We start from the raw sequence: 14618 nt of genomic DNA on the forward strand, positions 1-14618 counted from the left end.
TCAAAGTCATTTTACATTAAATTAAAAATAAGTTTTATATAGAAATATCAGTTATAGATACTAATGTAGTGATAGGAAATGGACTTTACCTGTTTGTTCTGATCTATTTAATGATGACATAATCAGTACTATCAATAATTAAATGCTTATACCACAAAATCTGATGAGCTGCATATTTATGTATTTTTATCAAATATTCAGTTTGTCATATATGTACTTTGATTTTATGACTTGTTACATTATAAATTCCAGTATAGTACTTTAGTACAAAATTTTCAGTTTTAAGTTTTGCATATTCAATTATGTTACAAGAGTATCACATAAAGGTGCAAAAAAAACTTCATTTGTAAAACTGTTGTCAAATACTTATAAATGACATTTTCATTTTTTTAAGGTTACAAAATCAACGCTCTTTTGGTGTTTTAGTTCAGACTACTTTACGATCAATTCAATGTGTTCAGATTTGATTAACGATGGCTCAGGTGGTGCCTTCCTCAATCTTGGATTTTGAAGTAGCAGATATTACAATTAATCAGAGACATTAATCAAGATCTTTAATGAAATGTGCAAATTTTGAGAGTTGTATGTAATTCATGTGTAAGACTTCTTACGTTAACTAAAAAACTATGTGTTTTATCATATTTACAGCTGTTTTTAAAAAAAAAGAATGATAAAAACTTCATTTTGACATATTATTACAAAATTCTGTGGATTTTAATTAAGACGCCCCAGCTACCTAAAATCGATCTAAAGTGAACTGAGCTAGTTAAAATCATTCTAAATGTCCAAGTGTGAACTGGGTCTAAAGTCAAGAAAAACTGATAATATGACATCTATAACATTGTTGATAATTATGATGATCATTAACTATTTTGATAAGATTGTGTATCAAACAGTTGTGTTGTATGTAAAATTTGCAGATATTTAAACAACAATGTACAGTTGACTTCCTGGATGAACTAAAATGTCATATTTTCAAACAGCAAAAATCTGTGGATTATGTGATAAAACTAGGAACATATGCTGGAAATGTTTTCAATGTGACAAATTTATTTGTGAAGGCTGTAAAGTCATCCATTCTAGAGTCAACCTTGGTAAAGATCATGAACTGACCAGAATAAGGGAACCAATTGAAAGAGATGAACCATTAGGACCAAAATCTGTTGTATGTAATGAGCATAGAAACAAAGTTTGTGAACTTTTTTGTACAACATGCGAGCAACTCACCTGTATCTCATGTTTATTGAAATATCATAGAAATCATATTCTGCCTTCTGTTGATGATATTCATAAAGAATTCCAGGAAAAACTGACAAAATTCGAAACATATATAGATGAAAATTTTGTAAGTGAATTAGAAAAAAAAGAGGAAACATTAAACAAATTTGATTTCATTCATTGTCTTAAATATGAAGAAGCAAAGAGAAAAATAACGGAAAGAGAACAACTCTTAATTAAAGAGGTGAAAAAAAATAGTAGAATGCTACTAAATGAATTAGATGAAAGATTGGATGTCATACGTTCTTGCATTTCTGCACAAAAATCTAAAATATCTGAAATCAAAACAGATCTTTCATATTATAAAAATAAAATCAATGAAAGCAAAGATTCTAGAGATATAGAAAAAATGCTAAGTGATATCAAAATACTAGAAAATACTTCGCTTGATTTGATTTCAGAACAAATAAATAAAATCGAGAACACACAACAATCACCTCAATTTAATGAAGGAATTTTTCAACAAGAAAGCCTTCAACAAATGATAGGTAGTTTAGACATAGTTATTATTCCTGACCCAGATTTTGAACCTCAGCTAACAATCTTAAAATCCTGTAAAGGTAATTTTGGTGACATTCAGAAAATCATACAATGTGAAAAAAATACTTTCTGGATAAGCAGTCCAAACAATGTAACTAAAATCTTGATGGAAATAACACTGAAAAAAACAAAAATATTGTGTACCACAAGTCTATCAGAAAAAGACGACATGACAATCTTAAAATCAGGAGAGCAACTTTGTACCATGAAAAACTATTGTAAAATCTTTAGCGTTAATCCAGATGGGCAGGTGAAAACTTTCAAGGACTTGTCTCCTCAGAAACCTATAGCTCTTCATACAACTTCAGATAACAGTTTACTGATAGGTGTTATTAACAAAGACTCGTGGAAGTATCTAAATAAAGATACCAAAAGCAAACAAATTATTATCAAACTAAGTGCAAATGGAGACGAATTAAATGAATTTGAATATAAGAGTTTCACTCTAAAGAAAGCAGATGGGACAAACAAATTAGACATATATGACTTTACCTGGCGAATAACTACAAATATCAATGAAGACATTTGTATAGTTGATTTGAGTACTAGTTCCGTAAAGGGAAGAATAGTGACTTTAGACAAAGATGGAAATCTGAAATGGGTTTACAACGGACATCCATCTAATATACCTACAGAACATTTCTTCCTTCCTGGAGATATAGCAACAACATACCTTGGAAATATCATTGTGTGCGATACAAGAAATAGTGCAATTCATCTTCTTAATGCTCAAGGCTCTAAAATAGCTTATAAAGAAAAATCAGACCTTGACATTTCTTATCCGTTAAGTCTTTGCTGTACAGCTGGGGGGAATCTATTGGTAGGCTGTTGTCGAAAGTCAGAAGAACAGAGCCAAGCAATAATTCATTGGGTAAAACTAAGAGGATTATGAAATGATTTGACATATTTCTTCATGTATATTTTATTATTAAAGAATATCATTTCTTGATTTAAAAATATCATTTACAGGCTTTTCAAATACTTTTTGCTCATTGTCTGATAACTATTCTCTGATTCTATACTGAACACACAGTATTGAGAGATAACTAGAGGCTCTTAAGAGCCTGTGTCGCTCACCTTGGTCTATGTGCATATTAAACAAAGGACACAGATGGATTCATGACAAAATTGTGTTTTGGTGATGGTGATGTGTTTGAAGTTCTTACTTTACTGAACGTTCTTGCTACTTACAATTATCTTTATCTATAATTAACTTTGCTCATTAGTAAGAGGAAATTATTTTGTAAAAATTTACAAAAATTGACCAAATTAATGAAAATTGTTAAAAATTGACTATAAAGGGCAATAACTCCTTAAGGGGTCAACTGACCATTTTGGTCATGTTGACTTATTTGTAGGTCTTACTTTGCTAAACATTATTGCTGTTTACAGTTTATCTCTATCTATAAAAGTAGTCAAGATAAAAACCAAAAATGGCAAAATTTCTTTAAAAATTACCAATTGGGGGGCAACAACCCAACAACCGGTTGTCCAATTCATCTGAAAATTTCGGGCAGATAGATATTGTCTTAATAAACAATTTAACTGTGTCAGATTTGCTCTAAATGCTTTGGTTTCAGAGTTATTAGCCAAAATCTACATTTTACCCCTATGTTCTATTTTTAGCCATGGCGGCCATCTTGGTTGGTTGGCAGGGTCACCGCACACATTTTTTAAACTAAATACCTTAATGATGAGTATGGCCAAGTATGGTTAAATTTGGACCAGTAGTTTCAGAGGAGAAGATTTTTGTAAAAGATTAGAAACTAGAGGCTCTAAAGAGCCTGTGTTGCTCACCTTGGTCTATGTGAATATTAAACAAAGGACGCAGATGGACGCATAAAGGGCAATAACTCCTTAAGGGGTCAACTGACCATTTTGGTCATGTTGACTTATTTGTAGGTCTTATTTTGCTGAACATTATTGCTGTTTACAGTTTATCTCTATCTATAATAGTAGTCAAGATAAAAACCAAAAATGGCAAAATTTCTTTAAAAATTACCAATTGGGGGGCAACAACCCAACAACAGGTTGTCTGATTCACCTGAAAATTTCAGGGCAGATAGATCTTGACCTAATAAACAAATTTTACCCTTTGTCAGATTTGCTCTAAATGCTTTGGTTTTTGAGTTATAAGCCAAAAACTGCATTTTACCCCTATGTTCTATTTTTAGCCATGGCGGCCATCTTGGTTGGTTGGCCGGGTCACCGGACACATTTTTTAAACTTGATACCCCAATGATGATTGTGGCCAAGTTTGGTTTAATTTGGCCCAGTAGTTTCAGAGGAGAAGGTTTTTGTAAAAGTTAACGATGACGGACGACAGACGACGACAGACGCCGGAAGCCGGACGCAAAGTGATGGGAAAAGCTCACTTGGCCCTTTGGGCCAGGTGAGCTAAAAATAGATATATCCATATCCTGCAAAGAAAACTAGCATACCAAGTTGTGTCAGTGTGTCTGATATTAACTAAAAGAGGGACGAAAGATACCAGAGGGAGAGTAAAACTTGTAGATAGAAAATAAACTGATTACACCATGGCTAAAAATTAAAAGACAAACAGACAAATAATAGTACAGAAGACACAACATAGAAAACTAAAGACTAAGCAACACGAACCCCACCAAAAACTTGGGGTGATCTCAGGTGTTCTGGATGTGTAAGCAGATGTGGCAGCAGATACACAAATGATTAGAAAGATCATCTTGCAGTCATCTTAGAAACTATTTTATTGTCACCAGCTAATAAGAATAATAAAATTGCAGAAAATGGCTGCAAGACTAATTAAAATGCTCATCCACTTTTAGCATCAGCACCTTAGTTTAAACAGCTCGAGTAGAGAACAGTAGAGAATAGAATCGCATACCACAAATCTTTTTTGCTACAGAAATTCATTAAGGCTTAAAGCCCCTATATACATTTGTATTTAACTGAAAAAAATTTAAAGAAGTGCCAGAAATAAACCAATATTGTTTGAGGAATACGTCTTGCCAAAAATTGCAAGTTCCAAGAGCCACAACAGATCTGTGTAAAAAAATCTTTTATATATTCAGGATCTATAATGTATGAAATAACCAATACCCCTGAAAAAATCAACCTCTAGTACAAGCTCATTTGTAATGATTTTAAAAATTACTAGTTGAAAATTAAGAAGCTGTGTAATTGTATAAGCAAACATTAGTTAGATTTCAGAAATGACAAATTCAAGATCTTTTTTTCATTTGTAAAGGGACATAACTCAAGAACAGTGAAAGTTACATCACCCAAACTCAATGTTAATCCGTGTTTAATGATAATAAGCAGTGGGTATATAAGTTTCAGAACATGTGGTATGTCCCTAAATTCATCTGACTAATTAACACATAACTAGTTGTGCTATTGAATGGTCCCAAAAAAAGTTTTTATTATATTTAACAATTACTACTTTTTCAACCATTTTTAGGACAAGACCTGTGGAGGTCTTATCATGACAATTATCTATACTGTGGATTCATTACTATTCATTGGATACCAATTTTCGTCGATTTCGTGGATACAGGTGAACCACCAATTCAAATGTTCAATTTTAATAACTAATTTTCAATAGGCTTTGTATACAGAGATTGGGAAAACCATGAAATCAAATTAAAAAAAAATATGAAAGTTTTCAGCAATCCATGAAAATAAATCAATCCACAGTATTTGGTTAGAGGATCTGGATCTGAACCAATTTTTTTTAAGATGTTCAATGATTAATTGTATGAGGGAACAGTACATAACCCAGCAGAGAAAAACCTTGCATGTATTCAAAAGGTTAGCCATGGCATACCTGTAGCCAGGGGGCAGGGTTCAGTGGGTTCTATTTTTGTCCATCTGATGAGTTAAGCCTTTTTCAACTGATTTTTATAGTTCGTTCATATGTTGTACTGTTATACCACTGTCCAGGTTAGGGGAGGGTTGGGATCCCGCTAGCATGTTTAACCCCTCCGCATTATTTATGCATGTGCCTGTCCCAAGTCAGGAGCATGTAATTCAGTGGTTGTCGTTTGTTTATGTGTTACATATTTGTTTTTCATTCATTTATTTACATAAATAAGGCCGTTAGTTTTCTCGTTTGAATTGTTTTACATTGTCTTATCGGGCCCTTTTTCAAATATTTTGTGCAGTATGAGATCAAACTTTTTTATTCATTCGCTCAACATGTGTTGGAAGTGACGATGCCTACATTTTACACATGGTAATGGAATTCACATGACAGATTTAACTAACTACCGTATCCTGGGACTCGTCTTTACATCTTAAACTCCAGTAGAAGCTCAACTTCTATGTAATAAACTGGTTGTGATCGGAAACCACAGTGTCAGGGGAAAAACTGACAAAAACTAATAGAAAGAGCACAAACCTTTTCCTGTCTGAAATAAGTTGAGTAGATCATAAAGAGGCATGTCATCATCAACATAAATAACACTCCCTACTGAATTAGAATGTAGGAGGGTCCTGACGGGAGTACAATCCTCTGGATCTAAACATATTAATGTTTTTACTATCAAAACTGATATGATGTTAGTTCTGTCATCTTCATAGACTGGTAGTCTGGAATGTGACATGTCTACTATCTAAAAAAATAAATTGATTGATTGATTGATTGATGGTTGCTTAAAGTCCAGTGGCAAATATTTCATGCCCGTTCAGGACGATCAAAAAAAATCATAATCCTTCTTAAAAAAATATATCAATAAAAGAAGAATGTTACTGATGACTATATAATGCCTCCATTAAGCTTTGAAAATGGGATGGATTGACAAAAAAGAGAGAATGATGGATAGTTATTAGTACACTTAAAGCCCCATTCACCTATGGCAGGGGCATAAAAATATATTTATCACAGTTTTCACACAGCAATGTCTCTGCTACTTTATTAATCATGATTGAACACAAACAAACAGGTCATTTGGGGAGGGGGTTCTTCATATATGAAGGTATATACAGATGTGCAGCTGAAATGTTCAGACACATTAATATATATCAAAAGATCATAAAGTTTCTTTTTCTAATTAGCTGTCTCTGCAAAAATCTTATTTGTATAAAAGGAATCATATCGTCATTCAAAATTAGTTCATGATACTTTTATTACATGTGCAACATTGAACACAAATACTTTAATATACATATACATACATTTTTCATTGTCTTATGATCCATGTGAGAATTAATATCAAGCATATAGACGTCATCCAGCGGCAGCATAGCATCTTTCACAGTCTTATGTTTCATATCTAAAGCACCCTGAAAAAAACCCAATCATTCTCTTAAAAAAAAATTAGGATCTTCATCTAATTAATTTTTGGAAGGATAATTGTTTAATATTGATATTCACAATCAAAGGTTCTTAATATGGACATTCAAAATGAAAGTGTGTAAATGAACCCACCTTTTTCAAGACTGACATGCTAAATTTAGATATATATAGATTTAGCCCTAGTTCCTACAGAAATATCTACAGGAGGACTGGATGCTTTTGCTTCTTAGTTAACAAGCCTTTGTCTTTAACCATAAATCTTACAGCCGATTGCATTAAGTGTGGATGTAAAGGTAATATATTTGGTTAGCTTGCTTGTTAGCTGAACCATGAAGTCATTATTAGGTAAGGTTTAATATCCTTCTTTTGAAGTAGTCCTACAGACAGATAGATTGGTTACCTGTCAGACTACTCTTCTCTTAAAGGAAGGTAGCTTACCTAACCTAATAATGACTTCATGGAACATGGTTCAGCTAACACGCAAGCTAACCAAAGACAATACCTTTAGCTACATACCGGTACTCATTGCAATTGGCTTTAAAAGTTGAGCAACTCATGCAACGACTCATTCTTTAATTAATGTTTTGTTCCTTAACTCAATGAATATTTTTTTGATAATTTTTTAGTTATTCTATAAGTATAGCAATTTTCCCAAACATTTACTTTTATACTTTGTAGTCTGATCATTGCAGGTCATGCAATATACAGAAAGAAGTATTTTCTAAACTTTTATCTATCATTGTGAAACAACTATTATGTGACTAGTGTCAAATTAATCAGAACTTCTACTGGGAATCTAATTGCAAAAATGTATTCCAAATTTTCTGATCACATAAATAATCTGTTGATTCCAATCAAAAATTCAAAATTCATAAATCACACAGAAATATGCAAAGTTACAGTAATTTTACAAACAATCTAATCAAAATATAGATCATGAGTCCAGACTTGGCTTACAAGGATCTGACAACACCCCATCCTATTTTTTTAATTTTTTTTTGTAATTATTACATCACCCAATGAAACTTTAGCTATCAGATTGTTTAAGCATAGTATATCATTATAACAAAGCCAAAGAATCCCAAAAGATCTATCAGACAGAAATGAGAAAGGAGAAATGTCAGAACCCTGTATGGGACAAGACACATGTAGTAAGAAGACTTGGTTAAAATAAATACTTTGATAATGAGGACTTCATCCACTGTTAAACTTTCTTCTCCCTCATGGTCTGAACCATTTACTAAATTTGGTGATGAACTACTATGTAAATCAACGAGAACTTTTAACTCTGCTCGTCGATAAAATGTTCCATGGTCTTTTCCAAGTAAACAATCTAACAACTTTGACAATGGCCATGATATTATGCAGAACATACCAATTAACAGGTAAACTACTCTGAAATAGTGAAAAAGGATGTTGAAATATAATAACAATACACATAATTAAATAGTATATCAAACACTTACAAAATTTATAGTTTAGAAAATAAAAATCCAAACATTTTGCCTTTTTGTTACCAATTTATTAGAACAGCTGTAAAAAATCAATGGCTTGCTTTGTTTGAAATATAAATACCGTCAAACCTTTTTTAATGGTCAGCTTGTTTCAGAGGTCAGTCACCTGCCTCTAACAGTCACTATTTGCTCCTCCAAATCCTTTTCTCTATATAATTTAACTCAAATTAGCAGTTATCTGTCTTATGTATTACCCACTTATTTCTCAACAAATTTAATATATTTAAAATGTTTGGGTTTTTTTTTAGTTTACAGTGCCAGAATGGGATATTCTTTTTATTTCACTGACGCAACAGGTGATGTTGGAATCATTTTTTTTCAGACCCTTATTTCAGAGTTTACCCTCTTCAGAAGTCACTTTTGATACTGTACATCTTGCAATTCTGACACATTTGCAATCATTATTTAAAGGTTTTACTGTACATCTAGCTAAAAACATTTGCATTCATTATTTAGAGATTTTACTGTACATCTAGCAACTCTACCCCTTAAAAATATGCATTCATAATGTAACAAAGAAATAGAACTGGCACTCTCTGCACGTCTGGCGTATAAAATCCTGGTACTTTTGATAACTATTATTGCAAGTGATCAATTATACATAATAAATATTTAAATACTATTAATGTCTCTGTAGTGGTATCTGGACTGTCTCCATTCATACTTACGGTGATAAAGCTGCTCCTATTGCCACACCATGTCTTGTGCAAACAGCTTGTGGTACAACTCTGAAATAATAAGATATATATTAGAATATGTGGTATGAGTGCCAATATATACCATCTTGCTTCTTGGATGGAAAAGATAGCTAATTGGCAAGCCTAACACATCTTCTGTCATTTAAACTAGAGGCTCTAAAGAGCCTGTGTCGCTCACCTTGGTCTATGTGAATATTAAACAATGGACACAGATGGATTCATGACAAAATTGTGTTTTGGTGATGGTGATGTGTAACAGTGTTTGTAGATCTTACTTTACGAAACATTCTTGCTGCTTACAATTATCTCTATCTATAACAGTACTTTCTGTGGAAAATGTTAAGAATTTTAAGAAAATTGTTAAAAATTGACTATGAAGAGCAATAACTCCTTAGGGGGTCAATTGACTATTTTGGTCATACTGACTTATTTTTAGTTCTTACTTTGCTGTACATTATTGCTGTTTACAGTTTATCTCTATCTATAATAATATTCAAGATAATAACAAAAAAACAGCAAAATTTCCTCAAAATTACCAATTCCGAGGCAGCAACCTAACAACTGATTATCTGATTCATCTGAAAATTCCAGGGCAGATAGATCGTGACCTGATCAACAATTTTACTACATGTCTGATTTGCTCTTAATGCTTTGGTTTTTGAGTTATAAGCCAAAAACTGCATTTTACACCCATGTTCTATTTTTAGCCATGGTGGCCATCTTGGTTTGTTGGCCGAGTTACTGGACACACTTTTTTAACTAAATACCCAAATGATGATTATGGCTTTTTTTTTTGGTTAAATTTGGCCCAGTAGTTTTAGAGAAGATATTTTCTAAAAGATTACTATGATTTATGAAAAATGGTTAAAAATTGACTATAAAGGGCAATAACTCCTAAAGTGGTCAACTGACCATTTTAGTCATGTTGACTTATTTGTAGATCTTACTTTGCTCAACATTATTGCTGTTTACAGTTTATCTCTATCTATAATAATATTCAAGATAATAACCAAAAACAGCAAAATTTCCTTAAAATTACCATTTCAGGGGCAGCAACCCAACAACAGAATGTTCGATTCATCTGAAAATTTCAGGGCAGATAGATCTTGACCTGATGAACAATTTTACTGTGTGTCAGATTTGCTCTAAATGCTTTGGTTTTTGAGTTATAAGCCAAAACTGCATTTTACCCCTATGTTCTATTTTTAGCCATGGCGGCCATCTTGTTTGGTTGGGCGGGGCACCGGACACATTTTTTAAACTAAATACCCCAATGATGATTATGGCCAAGTTTGGTTAAATTTGACCAGTAGTTTCAGAGGAGAAGATTTTTCTAAAAGATTACTAAGATTTACGAAAAATGGTTAAAAATTTACTATAAAGGGCAATAACTCCTAAAGTAGTCAACTGACCATTTTGATCGTGTTGACTTATTTGTAGATCTTACTTTGCTGAACATTATTGCTGTTTACAGTTTATCTCTATCTATAATAATATTCAAGATAATAACCAAAAACAGCAAAATTTCCTTAAAATTACCATTTCAGGGGCAGCAACCCAACAACGAAATGTCCGATTCATCTGAAAATTTCAGGGCAGATAGATCTTGACCTGTTGAACAATACTACCCCATGTCAGATTTGCTCTTAATGCTTTGGTTTTTGAGTTATAAGCCAAAAACTGCATTTTACCCCTATGTTCTATTTTTAGCCATTGCGGCCATCTTGGTTGGTTGGCCGGGTCACTGGACACATTTTTTAAACTAGATACCCCAATGATGATTGTGGCCAAGTTTGGTTAAATTTGGCCCAGTAGTTTCAGAGGAGAAGATTTTTGTAAAAGTTAACGCAGGACGACGACGGACGACGACGGACGCCGGACGCCAAGTGATGAGAAAAGCTCACTTGGCCCTTTGGGCCAGGTGAGCTAAAAATAGTTTTGAATAATTGATTTCTTATAACTATTCACTTAAAATTACTTATTCTTCACTTGAAAGAAATGTTTGGTTCCCATCCTCCTACTGTAACCCCCCCCCCCCTCCCCCCAAACCACCACCACCACCAAATGATATACAAAACAAAACAACAAATGACATGAAGCATTTGATTATGATGGGCTTTGTTTAATGATATGTTTTATAACCAAAATGAAATATATTTAGATATTATTTCATATCAACATGCTTAATTTAACAATATCCATGTATAGGTGAAATCACTTTGTTTAAACTTTTGTGCAATAAATTTTAGTCTTTCCCCTTTTAATCTTTTATTTTTTCCCTCTACTTACCTGCTTACTGTAAGTGTGGGATATTTTTTTCCAAAATGACCTATTTATTTAAAAATATGTACTCGAATTTTGAACAAAAAAAAAAGAAATAATTTGCTGCCATACATGTACTTACTCCCCAAATATCAAAACAGCTGTAACAGACACAAGGATTGCTATAACAGGGCTGGACACTCTGTCTAGAAATATTGGCATTGATTCCACGGCTGCTGCATTAGCTAACAATAAGGTCACTAATAATAAATGATGTCTTTCAACTAAAGGAAGTATTTTTTGCGCTTGTTTTTTCTCTTTTGGAGACCCACCATCTCTCATAATCTTTAATGTCATCAAATCTAAGGATAGAAGTCCCATTGTTAAGCCAGACATTAGTCCTGAAATTAAACAATGTTAAGATTACGAATTAATTATCATTTTTTAGAGCCTTACATTTACATTTATACATACAATGTACATAGTTCTATAAAAATAATAAAATTTGACCTAAATCCCAATTTGTCTTTTATATTAGGACAAATAGATTTAAAATTATGTCATGTCTGGTAAATATGACGAATTCCAGTTCCTTGGTACATGCACATGTACTTTATTTACTTTTAATTAGAAAAATTTTGTTCAATTTTGAATACTTAATTATTGACAAGGAAAACCAATCCAAAAGAGAATCATTCCTTATATGCCCAATCAGTTCATAATAACAATACTGGGAAAATATACACTATAATTAATTAATATATTATGCTGATTTAGAAATGATAAAAAAAGGAACTGTTGTTATATATGACTCTGTCTTTAAGTCACTTAATCATAAGATCAACAAACAGTGGTGTAGCAAGACCTTTTACAAGTGTACGCCTGAACCTTGGGGAGGAGTCTGAAGGTCCCAATCGGCCATAGGGCAGAGGACTTTCTGGTAGGGGGGCAGATGTCCAAAGTCGTGAAAAAGATACCATTTCTGTCGTTCAAAATTCATCAATAGCAACATACTTGGTCATTTGAGTACAAAACTTTACTACTTAAGCGAGGATTTCAGCTTCCCAGTTGTCATAGTTGTGAACTTTTCAGTTGATACAATATTTCAGAACTTGCATTTCCCTTAATATTTTCGTTGCATGAATGTTGCTTCTTACGGGGAGGCTATCAAACAGGTAAACCAAGAGTTCAAAGTTGAAAGCAACCCTTTGAAAATTCAAAGTTCACTGTCACAAGTTGATGTTTTATGTAGGGTTCATCTTGCCTGGTCTTTTATATTCTATATAGTCTTTAATTTTATGTTCTTTTGTTTGTCTTCTCATCATTTTTTGTCTTTTATATGACATTCACAGGGTTTTTTTTCAACTGATGATTGATAGCCTCTATTTTAAAGTTTGGTTTATTTTTTTCATGTTGATTTCAATGTGTTTAATTTGGAATCTAACGGTGATTTTTTTTTTTTGAAAAACACATCCAACAATATGCCAGTGTATCAAACTTGTAATCTGTCACTTCAAAATCGTAATAATGGCATTCATTTCATCAACATGATCAAAGAAGGGTACAGAATGCAAACTTGGTAATGAAAAATAGCGCCAATAACATTCCTAAATTCCCAAACCATTTTAAAACACTTCACATCAAATAATCCACACTATTTTTGTCATTTTACAATATATCTACAAGTACTTTATGATAAAACTTGTATTTAGTTAAGATTAGAATTATGTGGTTAATTTATTGAGCATGCAGTTCCGATAGTTTTGACAGTCAAACACTATCAAAATCTATAAATCTTGCATAGGCTGGTAAAGTTCACAGATATACTCATAGGTTTTTGAGTAATCAGTATATCAGTGAACGTTACAAACCTGTTGCAAGATTTATAGATTTTGGTATTGTCTGACTGAAAAACTATTGGAACTGCTGAACATGCTCAAAAAATCTTTATTAACTATGAACATACAATGAAATCGGCTACAATCCAATGTGTAGGGTGAGAACATGTAGGTTGAAAATGTGTAGGGTGCAAACTTGTAGGGAACAAACATGATGAGATGGACCCAATACCTATAACAGAAAACACACAACTATTGTTGGGAGGGGTGGGGGTATTAAATAAACATCTTTCATTTAACAGAGCTACACGAAAACAAATCGGTTTCAAGGTCTATTATTGGTGGTACTTGGGACGTTTTTACACATGCGGCACTGTCACTTTACTTTCAACCATGTAAACGCACCTGCAAACAGTACGAGGGCAACGTAAATGCCCAAATAAATCCAAAACCCTTTGTCTTCATATGTCAACATATTCTCTGCTTTAAATGTCACATTATTACAGTGAATTGTGTCCTTGTCAATGATTGTACAATTTACGAAAGACATGATAGATGAGGTTTTACGTCCTGCAAACTTTTGTTTACATCGATCCGGTAAAAAGTCAAGGGTGGGTAACTCTAAAATGGCGGGACTTCTACGGTATATCCAAGTACAGAGGAGCAATTTAACTTAATAGTATACTATAACGTAATGTCCAAAATAAACAATTACAACAGAAGTTAGCTCACCTAGTGCCAATTGATACATAAACATGCGCTGTGCATACCTACGAATAGGTTTCATATTTTGTTTATGTTCAAGAACTATTGTATAGTTGAGATTTCTCATGGTGGATCAAAAACGTGACACAATCTATGAAATTATTGTTTAAACAGTTGCAATCACATATAAATCAGAAGATGTAAATCTTGGATGTTACTAAAATCAAGGACGTATAACTATACGTCCTTGCTAAAATTCAGGTAGATGTTGGGTCTAAATCAAAACCCATAGATTTCTTTTTATAATTTGCAAAAATATAGTTTATATCAAGTTACTCAATAAAATAATCAAAAGTATGGGTCACCCTTGTTTTTCAAGCCATTGGGTTATGCAAAATTAAAAGATATTGTATAGTTTACACATGAAAATTAAAAATTTATGCGATTTAAGGCATTCCTTCAGATAGAATTAAATATAAGAAGATAGAGATAATAATTTGCTTTT

The 14618-nt window shown here is 32.6% G+C and overlaps 2 protein-coding genes across 3 annotated transcripts in view; one reads left to right on the plus strand and one right to left on the minus strand.

Annotated features, from left to right (window-relative positions):
• The window catches only part of LOC143047542 (uncharacterized), a 45447-nt gene extending 31430 nt beyond the window's left edge, over positions 1-14017 (minus strand). For both annotated transcript variants that reach the window (XM_076220606.1, XM_076220607.1), the window contains exons 1-6: positions 13814-14017; positions 11713-11971; positions 9279-9338; positions 8275-8491; positions 6976-7083; positions 6200-6413 (exon numbers count right to left, since the gene is read on the minus strand). In XM_076220606.1, the coding sequence (XP_076076721.1) occupies positions 6200-6413; positions 6976-7083; positions 8275-8491; positions 9279-9338; positions 11713-11971; positions 13814-13958 (1003 nt within the window). In that variant the 5' untranslated portion in view covers positions 13959-14017. The remainder of the gene's footprint in view (positions 1-6199; positions 6414-6975; positions 7084-8274; positions 8492-9278; positions 9339-11712; positions 11972-13813) is intronic.
• On the plus strand, positions 881-2780 carry LOC143047541 (uncharacterized). The gene has a single exon (XM_076220604.1). The coding sequence runs from the start codon at positions 965-967 to the stop codon at positions 2708-2710; it is 1746 nt and encodes a 581-aa protein (XP_076076719.1). The 5' UTR covers positions 881-964; the 3' UTR covers positions 2711-2780.
• Positions 14018-14618: the final 601 nt, after the last annotated feature.

This window comes from Mytilus galloprovincialis, chromosome 10, assembly GCF_965363235.1.
Source record: "Mytilus galloprovincialis chromosome 10, xbMytGall1.hap1.1, whole genome shotgun sequence".
NCBI lineage: Eukaryota > Metazoa > Mollusca > Bivalvia > Mytilida > Mytilidae > Mytilus > Mytilus galloprovincialis.